Source organism: Urocitellus parryii, chromosome 4 (assembly GCF_045843805.1).
Source record: "Urocitellus parryii isolate mUroPar1 chromosome 4, mUroPar1.hap1, whole genome shotgun sequence".
NCBI lineage: Eukaryota > Metazoa > Chordata > Mammalia > Rodentia > Sciuridae > Urocitellus > Urocitellus parryii.
Window position 1 is genome coordinate 15,463,515 of NC_135534.1, and position 27,965 is coordinate 15,491,479.

General features: G+C 41.7%; 1 protein-coding gene across 8 annotated transcripts; it reads right to left on the reverse strand.

The window, feature by feature from the left end:
• Positions 1 to 984: 984 nt before the first annotated feature.
• Zdhhc5 (zDHHC palmitoyltransferase 5) lies at positions 985 to 27,483 on the reverse strand. Of its 8 annotated transcripts, none has more exons than XM_026406493.2 (13): positions 27,242 to 27,483; positions 24,472 to 24,503; positions 22,375 to 23,552; positions 14,497 to 14,618; positions 9,623 to 9,780; positions 8,360 to 8,532; positions 8,100 to 8,202; positions 7,161 to 7,252; positions 6,387 to 6,519; positions 5,818 to 5,941; positions 4,696 to 4,808; positions 3,367 to 4,226; positions 985 to 2,920 (listed from the first exon to the last, which is right to left on the reverse strand). In XM_026406493.2, the coding sequence occupies exons 3-13, from the start codon at positions 22,476 to 22,478 to the stop codon at positions 2,755 to 2,757; spliced, it is 2,148 nt and encodes a 715-aa protein (XP_026262278.1). In that variant the 5' UTR covers positions 22,479 to 23,552; positions 24,472 to 24,503; positions 27,242 to 27,483; the 3' UTR covers positions 985 to 2,754. The 8 variants fall into 8 exon arrangements, with proteins under 8 accessions (XP_026262278.1, XP_026262282.1, XP_026262281.1 ...); XM_026406497.2 differs by lacking the exon at positions 27,242 to 27,483 and adding an exon at positions 26,978 to 27,152; XM_026406496.2 differs by lacking the exon at positions 27,242 to 27,483 and adding an exon at positions 26,850 to 26,963.
• Positions 27,484 to 27,965: the final 482 nt, after the last annotated feature.

Sequence of the window (27,965 nt, forward strand, 5' to 3'; positions counted from 1 at the left end):
AAAAAAGTGAGGCAGTGCTTGCTAATACTTTCCATAGCAAACACATAACAGGATAAACCAAGTGCTTGGATAAATCTTCATGCTCCATCTGAACAGTTGAACAAATTAGGGGTCAACAGTGTGCTCCAGGTCTATTTTATTTTGAAACAAATTAGCCAACTAAAAAGGCATCCACAATTACCAATGTATTTCAGCAAGATTGGTTTTTAGTCAGAAGCCTATGATTTTTTTTGAAATGAACCTCTGGGAGGAAAGGCAAATGCTTCTGGTCTTTTTTTTTTAATATTCACTTTTTAGTTATAGGTGGACACAATATTTTATTTTTATGTGTTGCTGAGGATCCAACCCAGTGCCTCCCGAATACAAGGGGAGTGCTCTACCTCTGATCTACAACCTCAGCCTACTTCTAGTCTTTTTTAAAAAATCATTTTACCTGCTTCTTTCCTTAGTTAGGAATTGGAATTATTTGGCTGCTTTGAAAAACACTTCCAAGTTTCTAATATAGCAACAATAAAGGCAGCCTAAAATAGCCATCAAGTTGTAAAATAGCCAGGCACAGTGACACATGCCTGGAATCCCAGCTACTTAGAAGGTAGGAGGATCACAATTTTGAGGCCAGCTTGGGCAATTCAGTGAGACCCTGTAAAAATGGTTGGGGATGTACCTCAGTGTTAGAATACTTGCATAAGATAGGAGAGGCCCTGGTTCAATCCCTAGTGCCTCAAAAAGGGAGGGGGGGTTGGTTTTGGTTCTCTTTTGGGGATGGGGGTGGGCACTAGGGATTGAACCCAGGGGCACATTACCACTGAGTCATATCCCCAGCTCCACCCCTTTTAAAATTTTTTTTTATTGTATTTAGTCACAATACCTTTATTTATTTTTATGTGGTGCTGAAGCTTGAACCCAGTGCCTCACACGTGCTAGGCAAGCACTCTACTGCTGAGCCACAATCCCAGTCCCCCTTTTTGTGGCAGGGTCTTACTAAATTGCTGTGGTTGGCCTTGAACTTGTGATCCTCCTACCTCAGCCTCCAGAGTTGGGAGGATAACAGTGTGCAGCACTGACCTGAAGTAATGTCTGATAAAACAGTTAAAATCAGTTGCTATGAACCAGATCTCTGAGTAGAAAACCACTCATTCAGTTCCCTTCAGGAAAGAGTTGATGCTACAGAGTGAAAACAGGGTTCTGGCCTGTTTCTTGAAATCTAGTGTCTGAAGATGATTATTTAAAATTAGGGCACCATCCTTTGCTTTTGACAAATAGAAGACAATGTGTGTTAATTGGTTGACCTGCCACCCATATCCAGTCAACCTGCATTCATACTGTCTTACATTTGGCTGTATCCAAAAGGAACCTTATTTTCAGAGACAAACAACAACTGTGACAAGAGTTCCCTAAGCTTTGAAATGACAAGTTTTTTGTAGTTGCAAAGTTTCACCCAAATAAAAACAGGAGCTGCTGTTATACGTAAATTTCTTTATGTCCAGCTTAAAGATGGCTGAGACCAGAGAAGCAGATGAGGTTTTCTTTGTGATGACTTCCCACCAGAGATCATTCACCCTACTTTAACCAGACAAAACACAAGTCATTGGGAGCTGGTTAGATCAGGATTTCTTTTTATTCCTTGTTGGTTTAAAATGGCTAATCAGAATAAAAAATAAAAGGTCCTCTGTGTAGAGGTTGGGGTCTTCCCTATTTAGAGGTCAGAACCCAGGTATCCCCTCTACCCAGCACCATACTTAGATGGGCTGAGGGGTAACCCCTAAGGGATACTCGGAGGGGCCTAGGCCTGCCACTCCTTTGCTCTATCCCATTTTTGGCATGTGATGAAAAATATTGCTTTTTTTCTTTCCTGGCCTTCTTTGATTTTTAAATCACATCAACCATGTAAGCTAGGGGGAAGTTATGAGGGGCTCACTGAAGAAGCCACTCTAAATCCCTCTCCCCCAAGAAGGGGGATTATCCGGTATTATTTTTTGAGCTAGGTCAAGTTCTCTTCCTGATCCTCCTCCACCTCCACCACCATCACCACCACCAGTGTCATGGAGCTCTGACCCCTCTCCTGGGGAAATTAAATGCCAATGAACATTGAAAGCTAGCTCTCTCCAAGTCTGTTCTGACCAAGATCCCAGACTCACCTCTCCCCAGGTTTCTTTCCTAATCAGCACCAACAGGGGGTGCTATTTCCTTAGTTGGTAACTGGGACAAGAGGGAACCATGGGAAAAAAGGAAGACCTGGATGTCTCTTTTCCTGCTGGTCTGAGGAAAGGGGAAAAGTAGAATCCCCTTTCCTTCGTGTATCCCTCCCTCATTTTCCCATCCCAGGATAGATATATAATTTCTTTGATATTTATAATATATATATATATATATATATGTACACACACACCTGGTAACGCAGAAGAGGAAAAAAATAGAATCCGTAACAATAATAAAAAAAATTATTTCTGGTTTTAAAAATGATCTGGTTCCCTCCAGGGCGAGCAATTGCACAAATGTCCACTGAGTCTGGTCCAGGGATTAAGGAAGGGAAGGTCTTAGAAGGTAAAAGGGGATTGCTACCCCAGTCTCAGGGCCCCAACTTTCCAACTCCCCAACCCCACTGCATTTTATAAAACGCACCTCATCTCCTTGGAATCAGTGGTTTAAAAAATGTCCATGCAGGGGAGGGGAGCCCCTTGAGGGAAGGAAGGTGGCCACCTGGGGCCCTTTGGTGTAGGCGCAGAGGTGGGGGGGAGGAGAGCCGCCGAAGGCTCACACCGAAATCTCATAGGTGGTACCACCCACCCCTGACACCTTCTTGACTCCTCCCCTTGTGGGGCTACTGAGAGGTGGCTGGCCTGGGCCAGAAGAGGATGAGCCTATGTTCTTGGGCTGCCCATTGGATTTGCTGTAGGCGGTCTTGAGCTGTACTTCATCTCTGGGAAGGAAAGAAAAAGCAGTTGTCAGGAAGTGGGGCATAAAATAAAGGTAAGGTAAACAGTTTAAAATTTGGTTAAGAGGAAAACAAATGCACTTTTCTCTATGTATTTTTGTTATTCAAATAATCTCTCATTTTATTGCCATGCTTAAAATAGGGTGATTCCCTATATCCCTATTCACTCTAATAGCAGCTATCTTATACACTGATCGTCAGAATTTTTTATAAAACAGCATTAGTATTAATTATTAATACTAATTAATTATTAATTATTAGTTTCTTAGGGAGGAAATATCCAAAGGCAGCTGGAATGAATGAAAATGAGGAGCTATCAGGGATGCCCTTGGGTACATATATTAGAATGCACCGGCAAAGCCCTGATACCTTATGCATGGTGCTATGCTAATTTTAAGTTGGCTGAGGTTCAGGGTGGTACAAATACTTACTTGGGTGTCAGTAATGGCTGCAAGGCCACTTCCTCTGTCTCAGAGACACCAGGTGGGGCTTTTTGGCTGCTGTAAGACATGGATCGGCCCAGGTATGGGGCAGTTGGGCCTGGTTCAGGGGATCCTAACCCCCGGCCCCTTAGCCCATCTGGTTTGCCAAAACGGGGGACTGCTGGGCGTGCCAGTGGAGTCTTGCCTAAGGGTGATCTCTTTGAATCATCTGAGGATGAACTAGTACGAGGAGCATGGCCTGAGCCTGGTGTTGACTGAATGCCTGAGTCCCCCAAGCCTGGTTCTTCCTCACGGCCTGGTAGTGGGGGTGACTGGCGCAGCAGCTTCTCTCGTTCCTGGAGGGAGGCCACAATATGGCGTGACAGATTGTCGTAACGGACTGGTGAGGGCTCTCGGTGTGTTGGGCCGGTTGGCACCAAACGTGGGTGCCTCTCGGCTTCCCGTTGCTGGGCCAGCCGGGCTGACAGGAAGGGAGAGGTGTAGCCTAAAGGCGGGTCTGGCTCAGGCCCTGCCTGCACTGACTCGAAATCAGGACTGTCTGAAGGAGTGAGTAGGCTGTCATAAGATAGGCTTCCATTGCGTGTCTGGTTGGCCAGGCTCTTGTAGGAGGTGGAGGTGGTGCCTTCTGAACGAATGGACTGCAACTGGCCCAGCTCAAAACCTGTGCCCTGGGCTGACTTGAGGCTGGAGGAGCGCGAACCACTGGATAGGGGATCGAAGTGAAAGCTTTTGCCAAAGGTGGGAGAACGGAAACTCTCTGGTTCCAAGCTGGGCTCTGAACGATAGCTGGGATGGCGACTGCTTTCTGCAATTGAGTTTGGCTCCTTTAAGCTGTCCCCACGACTTAACTAAGGAAGAAAGTAAAACAAACTTAGTGCTCCTCTGTGACTAATACTAGATCCCAGAGCCAAAAGAGTCAAGAATGGAATTATATGCCAGTAGTATGATTAGAACTTCTACATGCATTATTTGGTTTAACTCCTTAACTCAGATATATATGAACTGGAATAAATAATCTCTCATTTTAAGATGCAGAAAATAAGGCTTGGAGAAGGTATAAGTAAGTAACTTGCTTATGATGGCAGAATTAGGTTTTGGAATCAGATCCGACCACTATAATCGATGCTATATGATAACACGTAGCTCCTTCTTTGATAAAGGACACACCTTCAAGGAAATTCAGTTCTACTAAGGCCAACAATTCATAAAATATCTTCCATTTCTTCTCCTCCCTTCTGCCTTTTCCTTCTCACCAGCTTGTTTTTTCCCCCAAAGAGTTGGTGTATATTACAACCCCACTTCTAGAGTACACAGTACCTTGGCGCTGGAGGAATGAGGCATGGCGGCTGATGTGCTGCTGCTACTGTAACCTGGCCGATACTTGTACATGGTAGGTGTTGGGGGGCTATCTTTGCCCAAGAGGCTGCTATCTGCAGGTAGAAAAGCCCAGGAAAAACACTTATAAGCTATTCTCTTAATATTCCTAGGGTTCCTTAAAATATGGAGGAAGGAGAAAATAAGAACAGACAGATATACCCAGCAAAAGAAAAACTCTAAGGAACGTAATTTTGCTGAAATCAAGAGTAAGTACTCGCTGGAGCCAGGCTCATGCTACTCAGGAGGCTGAAGCAGGAGGATTGCAAGTTCAAGGGTAGCCTCAGCAACTTACGCCCTAAGCAACTTAGCAAGACCTTGTCTCAAAATAAAAAATTTAGGGAGGCTGAAACAGGAGGATCTCGAGTTCAAAGGCAGCCTCAGCAATGATGAGGTGCTAAGCAACTCAGTGAGACCCTGTCTCTAAATAAAAAATACAAAATAGGGCTGGGGATGTGGCTCAGTGGTTGAGTGCCCCCGAGTTCAATCCCAGGTACAAAATTAATTAACTAATTAATTAATTAATTAAAAATGGGTTGGGAGCATAGCACAGTGGTAAAGCACCCCTAGGTTCAACCCTAGTAACACACATACATACACACACACACACCTGTACAATCCTACTGAGGGAGGCTGAGGCAGGAGAATTTCAAAGTCAAGGCCAACCAAAGCTAGATCCTGTCTCAAAATTTTTAAAAAGGACTAGGAATATAGTTCAGTGTACAATACCCATTAGGTTCAACCCAGTACTGGGGAAAAAAAAAAAAAAACAGTCCAGAACTCAAAGTGGGTGAATATACCAAACAGGTCCTAGGAAACACACTGATCTGTCTAGAAGTTGACATTTCCCCCACAAAAATCCAGTTCACTGCCAACTTGCTAAATGGCATCCTTCCTCTTCCAGCTATTCAAAGAAAGCTGCACTATTACTATTTCCTGTTGGGTGTTCTTAGTCACAACACAAGTAGAATCTCCCAGCCTTTACTTGTTTTCTTTATGTCTTACAGAAGTAACCTCATACCAGTCTTCTAGTTCTAGGATCTCATAGATCAAGGAAGCACTTACCCTCATTAGTAGCTAGGCTGAGGTGTGTTCGCAGCCCTGTGTAACGGCTCAGGTCCGGCTTAGGAGGAGGTGGAGGTTCTGCATCTGCAGACTGACTCTCTGTTATCTCCAGGCTGCCCTTAGACTAGAAAATTATGGTAGGTAAAATCAGATTTGAAGAACTGGTCATTTGGTTAACTCGAAGTATTAAATTTGCATAAGAGGTACTGGAAAGTCAATTATATGTTTCTATGGGAATGGAAGACAAAGCACAAGAGTCAGTTTGGGGACAGTTTTGGACAAAGTGTTCAAGAAGAACTTAATTCTGTCATGTATTTGTTCATTTCAACCAACAATTGCTTGCTGAGCTTCTACCATCTGCAAGCTGTGAAATCCTATGAAGACAGGGAAATGAACAAGTTCAATTTCTATTGTCACAAAGTCCAATGAAGAAAAGATTTGTATCTAAGTGATTTTAACACAAATCAGTGATTCTAAAAGGAAGATGTAAACCAAAAGCAAGTTCCCGTCTCTTTGCCATGAGAGCGATATCCCCAAGTTACCTAGTTTTACTTCCCAAAACTCCTCACCTTAGTTCTCCTCAGCTCTCCCTGGATGCCATTGTCCATGATCTTCACAGTTATCTGCCCATCTGACACTTCCGGCCGAAGAAAAGGAGGTCTGATTACAATGGTCTTTTCTTTCTTTGGTCTCCCCAAATACCTAAGTGTAAAAAGAGAGAAGGCTTTCATTAACTCACTTAAAAATATCTACTGGGGCTGGGGTTGTGGCTCAGTGGTAGAGTGCTCACCTAGCACATGCGCGGTGCTAGGTTTAATCCTCAGCACCACATAAAAATAAATAAATGTATTATGTCCAACTTAAAAAAAAATCTACTGATTGCCTATTATGTGTGATGTATTTACAAGAAACATTCCTGGACTGGGGATGTAGATCAGTGAATAGACTACATGGCTCTAGGTTCAATCCCCCCAGAAACTCCCCCCCCCCCCAAAAAAGTTCCTAGCAGGTCAGAGAAAAGTTAGCCCTAAATCAATTTATTAAATTCCATAACACAGCAAGACTTAAAAGACTACGACTTTATGAGCAGGGACCCAGCTCGTGGTACTCTAGTCAAAATCTTATTCATCCTGAAGCCTCAAAGGAATTTACCTCAAGCATATCAACTGAACTCACAGAGTCCATGTAAGAATAGGTATGTCTGTCTCTTGCAGAGATGTCCCTTTTTAACACAGAAAACCCTTCTTAAAAGGCCATCTCCCACCAGACTTTCCCCATACCAGATTAAGCCCAAAGGAGACAAAAGTCTGAGAGTTAACTTTAGTCAAAACAGTTAGGAATACCTGGGTGCTGGAGAACTGCAGAGTACACGGCTGACATTGTTACAACAGCCATTGGTGAAGGGGTTCACACCTCCCCGGAATTTACCCGTAACCTAGACAGGAAAAAAGGACCCAATCAGTCAATTATGGAACCTTGATCCCAAAGGCCAAAACAAACTGACAGAAAATTATTAGGCACCCATTATCTGGGAGATACAAAAATGACTAAAACACAAATCTACCATCAAGAAGCTTATACTTTTGATGGTTCAAATCCTAGGTCTATATCATGATAGCTGGCTATCAGTTTACATATGTAAAATGGGGTAAGTAGCTTTCTGAATACTGAATAATAAAATAATTCACCGATGCTCAAGTACTTTAATAAAATGGCACAGTATCTGCACATAATCCCTGCATATCTCATATGTTCTAAATCATCTCTTGATTACTTTTCTAATACACTGTAAATATTGTGTCAAGTTATTGCATTATTTAGGGAATAATGTCAAAAAAAGTCTATATTTAGTGTGCAGACATTTTTTTCCCCCAATTATATTCCATCTGGGGTTAGCTGAATTCACAGATACAGAACCCACAGATATAGAGAGCAGACTATCCAAGAGTAAGCACTTATAATTAGCTACTTTTATATGCCCAATTTTTTTTTTTTTCCATTAAGCAGCACTATACACTCCTCAAGGGCTGGCCCAACTCTTTTACTGTTTTTTATAAACTCAAAGCCTAAATTGTGTAGTACACAAATGTGAACTAAGAAATGGCCTCTGTTCTCATGCTCATTAAGAAAACAGCCCTACCTCACCTCCTACCACTAATCTCTGAATTATAATAAAAAGTAATCATTAAGCCTCAACTTGTAGAAATATTATGCTACACTCTCATCAGAGGGCTTAAGACATGCCCTGCTCTTTAGGGATTTTCTGTCACTTTTCCCTATACCTGTTCATTGGTTGTGCGTCCCCTAGCCACCAGCACCACATGAAATCCTGTGAGTCCAGCGACTGGGATGAAGAATAAGCCAGCCACACACATCACTGCCATTCTGTTGCCAAACAGTCAAGGAAAATAGCAATGTGATCTTGCCTTCCTTAACCACCTTACTGTAGTTATTTTCCCTTTGACTGTCACTACCACAGGATTCTACTTTTCTCATTCCTCCCTATGCCAGCGTTCCACAACCCAAAGTTCTTGAAGGATACGTGACAGCCGTGTGGACCCCTGAGAGTTCCTTTATGTGGTAAAGGACATAAAGGAGGCCAAAGCCAAACACCCCCATTATGTGTGCTGTCAGGGAAAGGAGGAAGAGGAAGAAATAACGGTAGTTCCGGCGACCAATACAGTTGTTCACCCAGGGGCAGTGATGATCAAATTCCTAGAGGCAAAAACAGACACTGAGAAGCATCCTTGGACCACAGGACTAGATCACTTCTGTCAGAAGAGGAACAAAAGGCAGAACTTGAGTTTTACTTTTAGTAATTTATGATCATGTTTACCATTTATTTGCAAAATTAAAAACAGGCTCAAGCAATTTCTCTTGCTCTATATTATCTGTAAGAGAGACCGTTTGGAGTTTGAACAAAGGCAAAGGCCAAGCCAGGTGTTGCTGCGCAATCCCAACAATTTGGGAGGCTGAGGCAGGAGGATTTCAAGTTCAAGGCCAGCCTGGGAGCACCAAGACCTTGTCTCAAATAACAGATAAAAAGGGCTAGGATGTGGTTCAGTGGTAAAATGTCCCTGGACTCAATTTCCTAACACAAAAAAAAAAAAGCCAAAAGTTCATCCAATGTGACCAAGGAACTTCCCAAAAAGGATAAACATCAAAGCCTTTGCAAAACATTTAAGATTCATAAGAGACTTTGGAAAGAAAATATGGCAGGTAAATTCTTACAGTAAATAATAAGGAACTGGAAACAAGAGATAAAAAGATAAGGGACAAGGGAGGACAGCTGGGAGGAAAAATCTAACAAAAATTGGAAAGCAAGCCAGGCATAGTGGTGCATACCTATAATCCCAGCAATTTGGGAAACTAATGGAGTAGAATCACAAAGGTCAGACTGGGCAATTAAGTGAAACCCTGTCTCAAAGAATAAAGGCTGGGATGTAGCTCAGTGGTTCAATCCCTTGTCTCGCAAATACAAAATTTAATGCAATGACATGATTTTATGGAAGCAAAAAATAACACAAAGCCAGGACAAAGATGAGCCAAGGGATGGAAAGATGAAACTATGAATCTTATGTTGAAAAAAAATTATATTCAACCAGGATAAAGCTTCCCTCCTGAAATGACAAGAGTATTCCTATTCTGTTTCTCATGTACTTACTTCATTGCTAACACCTTTTAACAGAGCTAGACAGAGAGCCAAAGCAAAACTATACTTTATCTAAGGCCAAGAATCTATTCTGTGGTTAGGATGAAAACAACTTAGGCTAAGCACTAAGTCTTACTCCACCTAGACTCTTACCTCCACACAGTTGTCACAGACACTGCAGTGGGAACATCGAGGAGGACGGTAGAAGCGGCAAGTGGCACACCATTTCATGCGCACCTGGATGCCTTTGATCTCCACTGTTTTGTAAAGGGGAGCTCGGAAATCATCTTCCTTGTCCTCATCCTCTTCAGCTATAGAGAGGAAAAAATCAGTTATAAAACAACTATGCCAAAACTATAGTAAGCACTAGGGTTTAAAATATGGCTTATACTTTTGAGGAATTCATAGTCTAATGCATGAGAGAAACTAGGAACTTTATTAAGTATTGAGTTTGATTAATAGTTCAATATCTACAAGTACACGACTGAATGACAGTGATCCAAGAAAGGTAACATTAACTTTTTTCCCACATACAAATCCCCTGCCCTAAATGTTTTCCCCTACTCTATTAATGGTGATTTTTTTTTCCTCCCAGTAGTGTTGTTCTAGCCCTGAGTTGCCACAGGCTTGCACGATAGTACCTCACTCAAAATGTTCATTTATTATTTTTATTTATAGATTTACTTTTGGTGGTGCTGGGGATTGAACCCAGGGCCTCACACACGCCAGATAAGTGCTCTACCACTGAGCTACACTACAGCTCCAAATCTTTACTTTAAATGAAGAGTTTTTCTTTTGAAGGGAAAAAATTCAAATGCTAGTTATTTTGACACACCTGATTTTTCCACACCATCATCTAACAGAAATTAACTCTTTCTTTTTGTAATAGCTCTTTGGTTATTCTTGTAACTTATCATATAGTGTATTTATATAAATGTTGGAGATGTAGCTTAGTGGTAGAGTGCTTATTTAGCATACTTGAGGCCCTGCGTTCCATTCCCAGCACAATAAACAAATAAATAAATATCTTCTACCTTCCCTTCTAGACTGAGCTATTTAATTTGCTTTGTTTTGTTTTGCTTTTGTACTGGAAATGGAACCCATGGGCACTTTACCTCTGAGTCACATGCCAGCCCCATACCCCCACCTTTTTTTTCCATTTTGGGACAGGGTCTCAATATGCTTAGGGCCTCACTATATTGCTGAGGCTGGCCTCAAACTTGTGATCTTCCTGCCTCAGCCTCCCAAACTGCTAAGATTACAGGCATACATCCCTACACCTAGCTTAGACTGAGCTATTTAAAAACAATGACATTTTTTTTCTTATTCTAGGAACTGAACTAGGGTGCTGCTCTACCACTCAGCTACATCTCAGCCCTTTTTATTTTACTTTAAGACAGGATCTCAACAAGTTGCTGGGGTTGGCTTCAACTTGTGATCCTCCTGCTTCAAGCCTCTCAAGGTGCTGGGATTACAAGCATGTGCCACTGTGCCTAGCTGAAAGCAATGACATTTTAAAAGAAATCATCCCAAATGATCATTGTCATGACTTCCATATAATAGATCACTAAATATTTGATGAATGAGCATTAAAGGCTCACTAAAATAGCCCTCCTTGCCTTTAGGGACACCAAGTTCCTTCCTCTCACAAGTCACAAATGATGAAATTAATCACACTGATGCAGGCTCTTGGAGCACAATGAATTCCAGAAAAACCTCATCTCACAGTTGCTATCCCAACCCCAAGTGTCTGGCTCTTACAAAATAACCTATCATTTAAGAGGAAAAATTAGATATCCTCAGTAATCTCTGTCTACTTCTATTCCCTTCACCTCTTATTCCACTCATGATGGTTCTTACTCTCACCTATCCCAGGAACAGCCTCCTTCTCCTATATGTATAACCTTCCAATATGCACTAGAAAACATCTCCTCTCTCTACAAATTCACTCTCTTTTTCTGGTCCAATCTCCTCATCCTACAAACATGTTAAAAAGTCTTCTGTATCCTAAAATTCTTTCTTCTCCTATAAGATATTATTCCATTTCTGCCTTCTTTGCTTACTTCTTGAAAGTGGAATTTTAGTACTGACACTCCTTCCTCATTTCTCATTAACTGCCTTCCAAACCATTCTTCATGATACACACACTATTAGGACTAGCATTGTTAAGATCAATTATTTCTTAATTACCAAAACAATGAGAAGTTGTATGTTTTCATACTTTTGATCTCTCAATTTCTGGTACTACCAATCACTGCTACTTCATGAATTTTCCTTAGCTCCCACTTTGTCCTCTTTATCATTCTTGTTCAATCTCTCTTCAATAGGTGCTCCTTTCCCTCTGCTCATTACATAATTGTCAGTGCTGATCAGGTCTAATCTTGGTTCTTTGTAATCTCACTCTATTTTCTCTAGACAATTTTCTTCTGTTGCTTCAAATACCACATGGCTGAAGATTCCTAAATCAAGGTCTTTGTCTACTAAATTGCCTAACTCTACCTGGATGACCCATAACTATCTCAAATTCAATATGTCTGGAGCTGGGAGTATAACACAGAAGTAGACCACTTGCCTAGCACATGCAAGGCCCTGAGTTCCATCACCAGCATAGGGAAAAAACAAAACAGTATGCTGAGAGTGCTTTGTCTTCCCTTCAAACTTGTTCAACATTCCTATCTCATATTATAGTTTATAAAATTAACATCCAATTTATCCCATAAGTTAGGAACCTTGAAATTACTCTAGATAATTCATTCATCCTTTCCAATTCAAGTACTAACTAGTTCCAACCCTGTTTGGCTTCCAAGATCAGGCATACTCAGAGTGGCATGGCAGTAGATTCTTTTACCCTTTCACTCTGCCCCAGTAATCTGTCATGAACAATTCTGGTGACTTTACATCTGAAAATTTTGTACATCTAGTCATGAATTCAAGTTCTCCTCTAGTTTATATTATTGTCACACCCACCCAATGTATATCTGTACATTCGTATAAGAATTATTACTATTATTATTATTTAGTTGTATTTTGTTTATTTATTTATTTTATGTGGTGCAGGGGATCAAATGCAGTGCCTCATGCATGCTAGGCAGCGCTCTACCACTGAGCCACAATCCAAGCCCAAGAATTATTTTTGTAAAAGGAAATCAGATCCCATGATACCTCCAATTAAAGACTTCTAGCTAGGCACAGTGGCACATGCTTGTAATACCAGCAGCTCAGGAGACTGAGGCAGGAGGAGTGCAAGTTCAAAGCAAACCTCAGCAATTTAGCAATACCCTAAGCAACTAAGCAAGATCCTGTCTAAATAAATTATTTAAAAAGGGCTAGGGTCAAAAAAACCAAAGGATTTTTAATCTTGGTTCTTTTGTAATATCACTCTCTTTTCTCTAGACAATCTTTCTCCTGTTGCTTCAAATACCATATAGCTGAAGATTCCTAAATCAAAGTCTTTTGTCTACTAAACTGCCCACTTAATTAAATTAATTCGGGGCTGGAGATGTGGCTCAGCGGTAGCGCGCTCGCCTGGCATGCGTGCGGCCCGGGTTCGATCCTCAGCACCACATACCAACAGAGATGTTGTGTCTGCCAAGAACTGAAAAATGAATATTAAAAAAAAATTCTCTCTCTCTCTCTCTCTCTCTCCTCTCTCACTCTCTCTTTAAAAAAAAAAAATTAAATTAATTCTACCTGGATGACTGATAACTACCTCAAATTCAATATGTCTGGAGCTGGGGAGTATAACATAGTAATAGACCACTTGCCTATTAGGCCCCGAGTTTCATCACCAGCACGGGGGAAAAAAACAGTATGTCTGAGAGTGCTTTGTCAAAAAAACCAAGGTTTTTTCTGATATGTGGATGCTGATCCATAATGGGGATGAGGGGCAGAGCATGGGAGGAATGGAGGAACTTTAGATAGGGCAAAGGGGAGGAGAGGGGAAGGGAGGGGGCATGGAGGGAGGAGAGACGGTGGAATGGGATGGGACATCATTACTCTAAGTACATGTATGAAGACACAAATGGTATGACTCTACTTTGTGTACAACCAGAGACATGAAAAATGGTGCTCTATATGTGTAGTATGAATTGAAATGCATTCTGCTATCATGTATTACATAAGTAGAATGAATGAATGAATAAATGAATGAATGAATGAATGAATAAAAGGGCTGGGGATGTGGTTCAGTGGTTAAGTGCCCCTGAGTAGCAAAAAAAAAAAAAAAGGTAGAAGACTTCTCACTGTCAAAGGAAGAAGGGAAGAATTCTTGTACCATCTATTTAATTGAACATAAATCATTTAATTGAGCATATCAAGTCCTCCCCAACTTAGTTCTGGGTTTATCACCTACTTCTTCTGGTGCCACTATCACTAAATGCTCCATTCCCACTGAGTTCTTCATTTGATGGCTACAGCTTCTGTATACGCTGCTTCTTTGATCTAACAATGCCCCTCCTTCCATCTTCTACTTTTAGCAGCATTTCCCTCAATTTCTCTGGACAGATATCACTTTACCTTTTCTATGTTCTCACGGAACTTTGTTCATGCCTCCTTTATAGTTGCATCGAACTAAAATAATCTAACTTATCATGGGCATTACCTAGCAACATCACCTAACCCATATGCTCTAAATTTCTTCTGAGGCTGGGCACAGTGGTACCAACTACTCAGGAGGCTGAGGCAGGAGGATCTCGAGTTCAAGGCAAGCCTAGGCAACTTAACCCTGTCTCATTTTTTTTTTTTTAAGGGCTAGGTATGTAGCACAGTGGCAAGAACATCCCTGAGTTCAATCCCCAGTAAGAGGAGTGGAGGGGGAATTCTGCTGAATGAATAACTAAAACTCAGAGATTTGATCCAAAGTAAATCAAATGGTTAGAAGTTATGACATTTATTCTTGACCTGCTTTTCATCAGACTATAAAAGTATTCCATATTCCTAGGACTCTAAAGGCTCAAGATCAACCATGTCTGCCCAAATAATGATGTTTTAAAAGCAACAAGGAGTTGCCAAGAGAGGAGAGCTCTTACCTCGAGGGAAAATCCCTGGGTCCATGAAAGTGGCCATGCTGAAGTTGGCCAGCACAAAGAGAAACATAATCGCATTGTAGATGGGCACTGCAGGTGACACAGACAGGCTTAGTCCTGGACACCTACACAAATAATAAAGAAGATGAGGGGCTGCCTCTAACATTTGAAAACAATTATTCAAAGCTCTGTGAAGATTCGGCCTCCATACCCATACATAAATCTTACATGGTTTATCTTTACCATTTGAAATTATTGTCTCTTTCCTTCCCACCAAGTCCGTTTCCGAGGAACTGCTCATTTTAGATCAAGATATGAGACATAGAATTTGTCCTATCTTAACCCCCTGCAGTGAGGTCTAGTTCTTTAGATTCATTATTCCCCAGAGGTCTGTCCACATGTTTTGGAATGTGGACTTATCTCCTTTTTAACAAGACTTGAGAACTAGGGACTGACTATGTAACTGATACCACCTGCATTCCTTTCTCTGAAGGAGCCTGAGGCTTCTGGATCCCAGCCATGTCCCACTAACCTGCACACTGACCCAAAACATGAGATTCCACCTGCTTTCTGGCTTACCTCCATGCTTCCCAACTGGCTGTAAACCACTCTCAACTGCCTAATGTTTCTCCCTGGTGTCAGTTATTCCCAAGAGCTTTATTCAATGCTAGTCCCCTACACTGGGAAATTTTAAAAAACACAAAGATGGTTATCAAGATAGAACTAGACCCACCTTTGACATCTGAAAATGGAGCAAAGAAGTGGGGAAGGAAAAAATAGAGCATATGAGACCAAAGAAGCCCTAAATCCTATAGAAAAATAAACTAGCCAAACATCCAGTATTCCACAACATTCAAATCAAGAAATTGCAATAGATAACTGCTTTAGATAACACAAGAATGCTTCTATCCAAGGTTAAGCTCAGGTCTTTCAGGATAAGTCTAAGTAGAAGCACTTCAGGATTCCTCCTTTCTCTGCTCGTTTCCTAGGAGTTCAAAGTTTCATAAAAACTTCTGATGTGAGCCTTGCTTTATTAGGAGTTTCATACACTCTCTTCTCCTGTCTCAGCCAAGGGAGAACTTCCCTTTACAAGACAGTGGCTAAATGCCCTAATCTACTTTGTAGCTGAGAACTTAATCTCCAGAATCAGGACAGAGTATGTCCTTGTCCCCTTTATCTGGACCAGGCAGAAGAAGAGCTCACTGAAAGAAAGGAAGAAGGGTTATGAGAGTAAGAGAGTATATGAGTCTGAAGGCCTAATCCACAGCAGTGCTGGATTCTGTCAAGAAAGGTGTTCTGTCCCCTATCATGACAAAAAGCAAAGCACTGAAGAGTGATTCAGGACAGTTATAAGACCAAAAATAAGAGACAAAACTGTCACAATGCACCTTGCAAATCTTTACTACCAGTATCTATTTTTTCCAATTCTACTCAGCCATTCATTTAAAAAAATTTTAAAGAACAGACCCTCAGCCACAGCTCTATCATTAAATAAAGTCCCCTGTGAAGCCTCTTTCTCTGGTTCAAAAAGATGTTCCCTTGCCAAGGTGTGGGGTAGAATACAAGCAAGAAACAGTTCCTGCACAGCCCCACCCTAAAGCCTGACCTCCTGGTTTCCTTAGGAGGGAGGGAGAGAAACTGAAAACCAGTCATCCAGGTCAGAGCCCCTCCCTAGTACTCAGCAGTCGCTTCAATTTCCGCCTGGGGAAGAAGAGAAAGGGTGACTCACTTCACTCCTACAGCCTGGGAAGATAATTAGAAGGGAAAAATAAATTAAATCCTTAGAACATGGAGGTGCCCATGATTTAAATTCCTAGTATTGGCCACTATGGCCTCTTGAGCTTCTAAAAGAAATAAGCAAGTGTATCTTCCACCTAGAGTAAAAACTAAAGTAAATCATCCAGTCCCCTTGTAGCCCAGGTGTTGACCTTTTTGATCCCTCTTTTTCTTCAATTACATTTCCAAATAAAGCAACTCACCCAATTTCTTGGGTATCTTGCCAACCTATCCCTGGACGATGAACTTTACTCCTACAACTTTCCTGATATCAACCATTTCTGTATAAGTGTATAATCCAAAAGAGTTCCAATATCTGTTGACAAAATAAAGTCTGCCCCCACAGTAGCAGAATCTACAAGCAACACAAGTATCTCAACTTCATGAGCACTATTTGCTTCTAGATTCAGAGACCTTCTAACCTTATACTCTGCCTGAGGGAAGACCACCAAGGAGGGGCATGTGTGAGCAAAGCCTGTTCCTGCCACAGCCCATATTCTGCTTGGCTTGAGAAGAGGCTATCCATTGCTTCAGTACTTTGCCTGATTGCTGAATGACCACCCCAAATGGCCTGTCTGAATCCCATGCCTTTGATTAAAGACGAGGCTAAAGTTGAGGAAAGGAGTTGTTGGGGCTCGTTCTCAGACTATAGTAATAATCACAGAGCACCAGAAGCTAAGGGAGTGGCTATAGCCCAGAAGGCTGACTGACTCATTGATGTGATTCTCAGACCCAAACCATCCCAGGTAGAACAGGTTCTTCTGCCAACCATTCAACGTTCCTGTTTTCAAGGCCAAAAAAATTGGGAAGAAGGGGTGTTAATACATATCTAAAACCCTGTTTTCTAGCTCTCCCTAACACTTCCTATTATAAAAACCAGTGCAAATTCCTGGAAAGAAAAAATAGTCAAGAAGCTTTGGATTTTAATCCTATCTCAACTGATGCTTCACTATATAGCCTTAGGTAATCCACAGGAAACTTTCAAACTTATTACTTAAGCTACATAACACAAAAATGAGGATGAAGGTAAATGTTTGAAAAGATCCTTAAATTCTTCTAAAACAAACTGGATTAATACTTTGCATTCACTGGATAGAAGACTCAAGAAAACATTAATTATTACCATGGTCAATTATCATTCTAGCTCCACCTTCATTTTTAATTCCACTTCCCCAATCTGAGGTATCAGTGATTCAAAGCACTAAAAACAGAGACACTAAGCTCCTGAAGAACAGGCCTATGCATTCCACCCATGCCTAGCTTGTTACTTGAGTGTATGATTAGGGTTCCTTGTTGATGAGAAAAGGTTGTAATGAATGCCCCATTTCCTGTCCTTGGGATCCTAATCTAGAAACGCTTTCTTCAAGTTTCCACAGGAAGACAATTTCTCCTCTTGCAGGTGGTAAATTTTTCTTAAAACATTTGCTTTGTGGTATTTCTATAATATAGACTCTTCAGCAACTGAGTGCTACATATGTAGGACCCGGGTACTTACTTCTAGGTGAGGAAAAACAGGTGGGAAGGAAAGAAACAACCACTGCTCAATAAATGCCTTAAATCACGAGGCTGCTCCCATTCAAATCAGATGCTAGCACCTTTTCCCTTCTTTAAAACAAAACAAAACAAAACAAAAAACAGGGAGAGCCATTGAGGTTGCCCAACTCCATGAGTAAAAGGGTTGGAAGAGGCCAGAGGCAGAAACTGAAAGGGAGCAGTACCATAGATGGAACACTGGAAAGACCATCATGTACTTCTGGACGATTCTGATTTTTGTCCTACCCTTAGAGGATCACCTGAAACATTACCAGGACCCCTTCCCTCCTCTTTAACTTTAGAAATGGACAAAATAAAGCACAGAATAGGGCATAATAGTACACACCTGTAATCCCAAGGACTCCAGAGAATGAGGCAGGAGGATCAAAAGTTCAAGGCCAGCCTCAACAACATAACAAGGCCCTAAATAACCTAGCAAAACTCTGTCTCAAAATAAAAACTAAAAGGACTAGAGCTGTAGCTCAATAGTAAAGCATCCCTGGATCCAATCCCCAGTACCAAAAATAAATAAAAGAAACACTCACTTAACTTACAGATAGAGGAGACTTTAGAGACGAATTTGGTGATTTCAAATGGTGTTGCCAGGAGCCTTAAGGAGAGCTCAGGGGACCTCAGGAAGGAAAACAGCAAGTGGCTGAGCCTTTACACATGTCAGCCTACTATGAACCATAGGTTCCCTACTTTTGTTTTATAAACTGGGGTTCAATAGAAAGTTTCTTCTGAAACAGGGTCATACTGCTTAAATAAAATTGTCTAGGTTGACTTCCTTGTTATAGAGAGGAAGAACTGAGGTCTACAAAGGTTAACAGACTTTACCAAAATCAGTCTCCTGATCCCCAAAAGATGCTTATCTCACTTACCTACCATTCCCCATGCCAGTCACAAAAAAAGACTAAACTATGACAAATGAGGATCTAAATACATTATCTTAAATGCAGAGGCTACAACCTAACTGGGAGGAGATGGGTTACTTTAGCAGACACTCTCATTTGAAAATAATGAAGATGAATCAAGATAGGACCCCAACCACCAAAGCTTAGTTTTAGAACCAGACAAATTCAGTGAATAAAAGGGATCCAGCTGAGAGGAAAACCTCAACTGTTCTATTCAAAGTTCTCTAGGGCAAACTTCTCTATTTCTTTGATGACCAAACCCAACTGGTAATTTTTGCTCATAGGTTTCCTTACTTGACAAACATGGAGGGTAAATTGTTCCTAATTAGTTGAGGATTACATGCCTCCACTAATTATGTCTGCCAGCTGAAAGGGACTCTTCCTCCTATTCCCAGTCCTGGGTCCCAAAGTCATTTTCACCTGGGGCCCATACTGATGTAAGAATGGTCAATTGTAGCTTAGTGAAAAGAACAGGAGGTGGATGACAGAGTAGTTACAGATTTAAAGCCCCGCCCAGGAACTGTTTCAGAGACAGTCTTCCTCTTACCTCTCATAACACCATGAACTCTATTTTTGATTGTATATGGTTTTCAACAGATAATTCTCCAAAGAATTGAACCTCAAAAGGGGTAGAACCCATGGAAGAAGTTTTTAAAAATAATGGGGTCTTGACAGATACATGCTTATAGAGGAAACACTATTATCTAAGAGAAAAGGATGAGACTTTCTAGGTGATAGAGTAATATAAAAGGTCGTTTACACATTCACAAGGCGGGCAGAGTAGACTTTAGGGAGAAAAGGGAGCCCAGAAATTGTTCTTGTGAAAACTAATGCCAGCAAGAACTTCAGTTATGACAGAAGGCTCTTCTAACTTTATATTAAAGGTAATAATTCCAAAGTGAGTCAATAATGTCCTTCAAAATTTTGTCTCCCAGGGCTTAGAGACCATGTGAGAAGAAGAGCCCCTACTTTACTGACACCAAAGAATAAGAAGTAGGTTAAATAGCTTCAATTATCAGTTGAGGAAAAAGCCCATGTCAGGACATCTCTTTGTGGGCAAACTGGTATAACCAGCCAGGCACTTCAATGGCTCCAGATTAACAAATTAAGAACAAGGACTCAGCATGTTCTATCTCAAGAACAGACAGTCTAAAAGAGAAATCACTTACTCCTGAATATCCTAGCTTTTTCAAGGGCTTTGCCTCTTAAAGCAAAACAGACTCTCCCAAATCAAGCAGGTCTAAGGGTGTCAAATTGATCTAGTACATACTCCTCCTGACCCAGCACCACAACTGCTACAAGTATACTAAAATATGATAGAAATGTCCCTTGGTTAAAATTCTGATTCTACTCATTGGACATCAAGCCAAAAATTAAAACAAGTTCTGATACTATAGACTCATCCCTCCTTATTGGTAGTTAATGCACATAGGACAGAATACTGAACATGATGAGTTTAAACAAGATAATGAAGAGAAGCTAGATAAAGAAAAGCATGCTGGCCAGGCATGATGGTACATCCCTTTAACCCCAACAACTCAGGAGGCTGAGGCAGGAGAATCACAAGTTTGAGGTCAGTCTAGGCAACTTAGCAAGACCCCATCTCAAAGTAAAAAGGTCTGCGGATATAGCTCAGTGGTGAAGCAATCCACAATATCAAAAAACAGGCTGCCGTACAACAGGGTGGCACACACCTGTAATACCAGGGACTCAAGAGACTGAGGATCACAAGTTTGAGGCCATCTCAGCAACTTAGTAAGATTCTGTCTCAAAAATAAAAAAGGTTTGGGGATGTAGCTCAGTGGTAAAGCACCCCTGGGTTCAATCCCCAATAAAAAGAGAGGGGGGGGGACAGGAGGAAAGCAAAGTGGAAAAAGAAAGCAAAAGAGGGAAAAAGGAAGGAAGAGCAGGGTCTCTGGGTCTTCGAGGGATTTGGCAAGTATGATCAGGTTACAGAGCTGGGGGCCAAAAAAAAATCTTTCTCTACACTTCAAAGGAAGAGGTAAACCAGATATGTGGGGGTAGCCCCTCAGGAGGCTGAGGCAAAAAGATCCCAAGTTCGAGGCCAGTCTCAGCATTTCAGTAAGGCTCTAAGCATTTTAGCAAGACCCTGTCTCAAAATAAAAAAATAAAAGGACCGGGGATGTGGCTCAGTGGTTGAGCATCTCTGGGTTCGATCCCTATTACAAAAAAAAAAAAAGGTAAAAACAAAGCTGATACTCATTTGTTAATGATTAGTTTCTTGTTTAAAAACTTGATAGGAATACATTGGTAACACTTTGCTAACTCTTTTGACTAAGTGACCCACATTTTAAAGAATTCTTTTTGGTATCTGAAATTCCTTCCCTCCTATCTCAGATTTGCTTTCTGTGTAACTGTCTTCACCCCAACAATTCTGCTTCAGTGAGTTCAAAATGCTTTTATTCCCTATCACTTCAATTCATTCTTCTCAGCTACCTCACATTGCTCTGAATAGCACCTCATAATTAGGTTTGAACCTGAACCATGTCAAAGTGATCTCCCCAAAAGACCTAGCATGCTCTCATGGTTCGAAGAGCTGCAGCTAGAGTGCTAACTCAATGACTTAACAATACAAGGTTCAGAAGGCTGGCGCAAATTTATAAACTGGAAAGAGCAAAGAAGCTCACTAGGGGATTGACAGCTATAATAATGAGGATAAAAGAAGGGTAAATCACTCATTCTTCTCCTGTAAAAAGTAGAGGAATCAATTCTGAAGATGCTAAGTGGGAATGAGGCAGATCCTAGATCCTAAATGGGATTTTTTTTTTTTTTTTTTTTGTGGTGCTGGGTATTGAATCTAGGGCTTCCTATATATTAGGCACGTGCTCTAACACTAAACTATATCCCCAGCCCCGTAAGTGGGAAATCTTTCAATTCCAACTGCTTTTCCCAACAGGACAAAAGAACAGAAAAAATTACTCTCATTCTCTTCAGTGGGAACTAATATAGAATGATTCTAGGGCTCTCTTCCTAAATAAAGCCTGTCCTTTGAAATTAGGGATGTTAATTCAGTGAAAGAGTGCTTGCCTAGCACATGTGAGGCCCTGGGTTCAAACCCCAGTACTGCAAAAAATAAAAGAGGCTGCCCTTTCCCAGTGGTCTTCCCTTCTCCAGACTTAAGGCTTAAATAACTTTGTTAACAACAAGAAGCACTAAATGTCAAAACTATACCATTGGTATATCTTATAAATCAATTCTGAAATTCTCCAGCACTCAGTTTCTGCAATCTCAAACCTAAGCTTCAGATATCCTTGAGAAAAACCATTATAATTTCAGAAGACTGTAGTCTGAGTCTCTTTCTCTCACAAACTTGATTGCTTAAGCTTCTTCAACAAGCATCTCTGGGGTTTCCTCCCACTTCCTTCCTAGTTTAGGATCAATTAATGATGGAGACGGGTGGAAAACATGAAGACATTTATGATTCCAAAGGAAGGGAGAAAGGAGAAAGTAGAAAATTCAACAAATTTTAACAACTTTTCTTACATATCTCTGGGACTTGGATTTCCCTGTATCAGACACCAAGCACTCTCAGTCACTTAACTTTGCAAGTAACTAGCAAAGCTCAAAAAGACATACTCTGTCACCTCCCATAAATGCCTCCCATCCCCCCCAATACCACTGCTGGGAGAAAACTCACGTAAAGGCAAAGAAGAGTGTGGTGGCTCCCACTAAGAAGATGGCGGCTGCTGAGACCGGGACATACTTGCTGGGTTTGAACCTCTTTCCAGACTCTGCGGGCATGTTGGAGCTCTGATGGGAGATCTGCCCTGCCGCATAGCCCAGGCCCACACAGCGGCAGAACAGACAAGAAAATGGGATGAGGGAAACAATAGAAAGAAAGGAAACCAGGGAAAACAGAAAATTTAAAATTATCACCCTTCCCCCTCCCAAATAAAACTGAAAGTCAAAAGATCTCAAATGAGGGAAAGCACATGGGAGGGGGAAAGGTGATTTCAAATGATGAATAACCACCTCCCCAGAACAAAGCAGAAGGGAAAATTAAAAAACAACTTGTACAGTTCTAAAATTGAAGACAAACAGAAGGCTGTACACATGCAAATGTTGCAGGTGGAGAACATGGACAGTCAGAGATCAAGATATAGCTCATAGATGGAGGCAGGTCTTCATAAGGAAAGAGGGGGAAAATATCAGGGCAGGGCAGAAAATGTTAGGCAAGGAAAAATTCTTCTGAGGAGATACAAAAGTACCTCCACGACTACCACACTTCCACAAAATATGAGCTGCACCTAAAAGGTGCGCCCAGGGTTTCTATTTTAATCCAAGATGGAAACTGGGCCCCTTCCAGCTTTAAAGAGAAGTTGTCTCTATTGCAGTCCTTGTCCCTTTTAGGCAGTCTTCTCAATGTCACCACTCCCACACCTTGACTGCACCAGAGCTTGTAATCTGGCAATGGTGGTTTAATTTTATTTATTTCTCTCTTGGTGGCCAAAGCTGGACAACAGCTGTTATAAGGTTGAGTTGTAAATCCTTTTCTTTGAAGTGGGAGGGAAAATAGAGAGCAAGCTTGTCAGTCTTCAATCTCTTCTTGTTATTCCCAAGCCCTTTAAGGGCTCCGTTTCCTACAGAATTCATGCAAAACTAAAGGGAAACTTAAAATCCTTGAAGTCATGTTTTTCCTAATAAGCAGAATGAAATGAAGAAATTAATTCCACTTGTTGATACTTTAAATGATTACTGTAGATAAAACCAAGTTCCAAAGATGTTCCCGTTTCCAGGTTAGTCAATGTCTCTGATCTTTCTTCTTCAATCTTGGGCTTTCCAGATGCAGAGTTCAACTTTGTTATGGTGCCTCACCTGTAGAAATACAAATACCTTTAATCAAAGAAATTCTTTCAGGGCCTTTCTTAAGAGCCTCAGGCTAAAACCCCACCAGATACTCTGTTAAAAAGTGCTTTTTGAACAGCAAGCGGCTGGGGAGGCTGAGGCAGGAAGATCTCAAGTTCAAAGCCAGCCTCAGCAATTTAGTAAGGCCCTAAGCAACCCAGAGACCCAATCTCTAAATAAAATTTTAAAAAGGACCGGGAGATATGGCTCAGTGGTTAAGTACCCTTGGGTTCAATCTCAGGTATTAAAAAAAAAAAAAAAAAGGCGGGGGGGGGGCGTTGAGAGAAAGATTACTTTCTACTTCACTTAACATGTGGGAAAGGACTCTGAATTGGGAAGAAAATGAATTCAGAATCCTTCACTTATTCTATGTGCTGTTCAGATTGGAAGGAGAACATGGCTTTATCTGGTCTAAGGTTATCAAAGGACTAGCTTCGGTAAGGGGCCCATTTTACCTTACATAAATGGGCAGTAATAAATATCAAGAATATAAAAATCTAAAAACAAATAAGGGCACAACAGTAAAGGGCAGTAGTCCTAAAATAGATATTCCTCTTTAGACAAATAGAGTATTTATTACTACAATGAAAAATGTTACTTCAGAATTAGGATAACAAATCTCATTTCCTTTCTGTGTCTCTTTGCTGAATTTGTACTCTTCTGAAATCACCTTTTAATGAGGGACCTGAGCAAGAAATGTTCTTACATTAAAAGGTGAGATGTCCTCTTTGAGAAACTTGGTCTACCATGGGAGTTGGTCCCTTTCTTCCCAATTCAATAATTTATTCCTACATTGGCCTATTAGGAAGTAAACTCAGCCCCCCTACACCTGATATAATTAATAGATATAACTGGGTGGGGGAATGCTGTTCAGTGGAAGAGCATTTACCTAGTATGCTGGAGGACCTGCCACTCCAACACCTAAAGTAAAAAATAAAAATAAAAAAAGTAACAATTATTTTTGTTGATGTTAGTAGCAAAATAACATCAGCACCTTGTTTTTCATCTGGATTCATCTCAAAGTACTTTACTCAAATTATCTGGTGACACAGTCCCTTATCCCACTCTAAAATTGAAGGGTAGAGAATGCCAAAGGTCATTCCACTGAATCATCTGAGCAATCAGGTTCAGAACCCAAGAGTTCACATGCCCCTCTGCTGACACAAACTCCTTCTCCCTCTTTCTCATTCAATATTCCACATGCCCAATGGTAATAAATTGAAATCTACAAATCAAAAATTTTATTTAAGTTAGAATTCTGAAACAAAGCAGTCTCATTCCCCTCAGTCTACCATTTAATACCAAATGAAAAGATGAAAAATATCAGAAGATTCAAATAGTAAAATACAAACATGACCTGGAATTTATCATTTCTTCTCTCACCTGTGGCACAGAAGGCAAAAGTGCCTTCCTTTAAGATTCATCATCTTTCTTTAAAGGTAGGACTTCAGAGGTTCAAACAGCAATATTAAAATGGAATTAAGACCCAGAGATTACAAGAAATTATTATATTCCTAAAATAGATCCTCTTTAGTCCCTTATTTTATGATTATTTTTTTTTATAGGAAACAGAGGATTAAGTAAAGTCCAAACTTGTGACTTAAGGCTTAAATAACTCTGTTAACAACAAGAAGCAAGTTCTTTTTTTTTATTTTTGAGGTGCAGGGGATTGAACCCAGGGCCTTGTGCATGCAAGGTAAGCACTCTACCAACTGAGCTATATCCCCAGCCTAAGAAGCAAATTCTTCATTTGTAGACAGCAGTACTATTAAAGCAAATGTTTCCCTCAAAACCCCCAAAATTAGAGAAGATGGAAAATTACACTACTTAAATTTTATCTAGAGTAGGAGATCATTTAAACATCATAAATTATTTTTAAATTTTATTTATTTAGTTTTTAGAAATCGGGTATTATTGCAGATTATATTTTCCATAGGAAAAAAAAAAGTGGGCTAATACTGCCAGAGTAATGCAGAGTCATGAAAGGCCATGAAATTTTGGAAGTAAATACTGGGATACAAAAGAGATTTGCATCTGAGTTGTTTAGGAGTTGTACATTAAAAGAGACAAGATAAAACCTAGGAATGTATTGGGTATAAAGGCACACCAAGTCTTAGCAGAAGGACATGCTGCAGTAGTAGAGATGAGATCAGAAGGGTATGGTTCAAGAGAGCCAACAATTTGGATCCACACCAGCACCAAAAAGTGTACAAGAATGTCTATCAGTCTGGCAAAGAGTAATGTATGAAAGGAAAATATGTATATAGGTAAAACAACATAGATATGTAGTTTGAAGGTTTTAATAAAGTTTAATATGAGTACTTCCTTAAAGAAGTCAATGGATATAAGCTGTACCACTGACAACACAAGTAATGTTTGTTAAAATAAATTAGGTAATAGTATAAGATAGTAAATACAAAGTATCAGATGCCATGGAATAATTCACATTAAGATATCAGAGAAAGATCCAACCAGAAGTTTAAAATGAGTGCGCTATCTTTATACATTGAGGTAGCAAAGCACATGGCAAAACAATTCTTATAAACATTAAGCAGGTTGTGGTGGCCCACATCTACATCTTTAATCTTTAAACTTGGGAGGCTGAAGCAGGAGAATCCCAAGTCCGAGGCCAGCCTCAGCAACTTAAGAGGCCCTCAGCAACTTTGCGGGACCCTATGTCTAAATAAGTAAATAAATAAATAAATAAAACATTAGGCAGGTTTTATAGAATAGGTGAGCATTCTAAAGAGATGTGATTCAGGACAGAGGGATGCTGGGATGAAAGAAGGGGGATATAAATATAAGGTTAACTTGGTCAAGAAGGCATTAACCAGGAAGTGAAAAATCCAAGGCAGAAAAATTGTCAACAGTATAAAATACATAATATATATTTGATATTACAACTGCTTTCAATAACTTTAAGTCACTTTCTTACTACTCATTTCGGGTTTTCATTTGGCCAAATGGACAAAACACTTTCCCTGCCCCACAAAGAGATTCCTATAGGTAAAATACTGGCAAACACATTCGAAGTACACTTGTAAAAAGTACTTAGTACTAGAAGCATAAAGCACCCCGTTAGTGGGGGTAGGGGGAGGAAGCAGACCGATGGGAGAGAAGAGGTAACAGGATGAAGCTTGAGCCAAAATAAGTATCAGCAGAGTAAGGCGAAAAGACCCAAGCTGCAGTGTTTGTAAAAGGGGAACAGCACCGGGTCCCCACGGCCGGGCTGGAGCAAGGAGAATCACCGTACGGGGCAGAACTGACCACCACTGAGCCCGAAAAGACGGAATCCCACGGCGGCAGGGCCCACCGGTGCTGAGGGAGCGGGCTACCAGGGGACAGCCCGGGCCGGGGGCGCGGGGCCGGGGGCGGAAGGGGCGGCGGCTGGGTACCAGGCGCTGAGGACCAGGTCCGGAGGCTGGCGGCCCGGCTGTAACCCGTTCCGAGCCCCAGCAGGCATAGATTCCCGGCCTCTACTCGATGTCCGTTTCGGGGCCCACGGGTCCTGCTGCGGACCGATGACCCGGCCCGGAGGAGGGTTGGGGCCTCACCCCCCACCCCCTCCTAAGTCCCCCTTCCCTAGAGGTCACTCTCCCCTCCCACCTCACAGGCCCGGCACTTCCGGTTCCGCAGGGGCCGGTGTCCCCGGTACTCACCCCCGGCGCGGTGCCCGTCTCTGCCGCCGTCGTTGTCACCACCGCCTCTCGGCAGTGCCGTCCGGCCTCTGAGAGGCAGCGCGCGGCCCCCGCACGCTCCACGCCCGCCCCGCTCCCGCGCGCTCCCGCCCGGCGACGCTCGTCTTCCAGCCGGCGCGCGGCCGTTGCCCTCAGTGCCGGTTCTCTAGCCCTCCCGGCATTCCCATTGGTTCCCTGGCCCGGGCGCGCGCGACGTCTCGCGCGGAGCACGTTCCTCTCATTCATGCGGCTCGCGCCGCCGTGCCCGCCCCCGCTCACTCTCCCATTCACCCGTAGCCCCCACCCCCACTGCGCTCTGGGGCGTGCGCGCGAACCGAGGCGACCGCGGCGACCTCGCGTTCTGATTGGCTGCAGGAGCACAGCGCCGCAGGCACGCAGAAAAGCGGGAACGCGCGCGCAAGGTAGTCGGGCTCCGCGGACGACGGCTAAAGGGCGATTGGCGAATTGCGCAGGAGTCAGGAATGAGGAAACGGCCAGGCGAGTCCTCCTTTTTCTTTCGTCCTATTTTCTATTCCTGCTGTATTCAAGCAGAAAACTTTGGAAATTAAAAGAATATATATCGTGCGTGTGTATTAGAAGCGCTCAAAAGCAAATAACTACCCTCTCGAATTCGCCAAACCCCCTCCAAGTAAGTGTGGTACAGTCCAGACAGGCTTCTAGAGCAACCAATTACCAATAGGTCTCT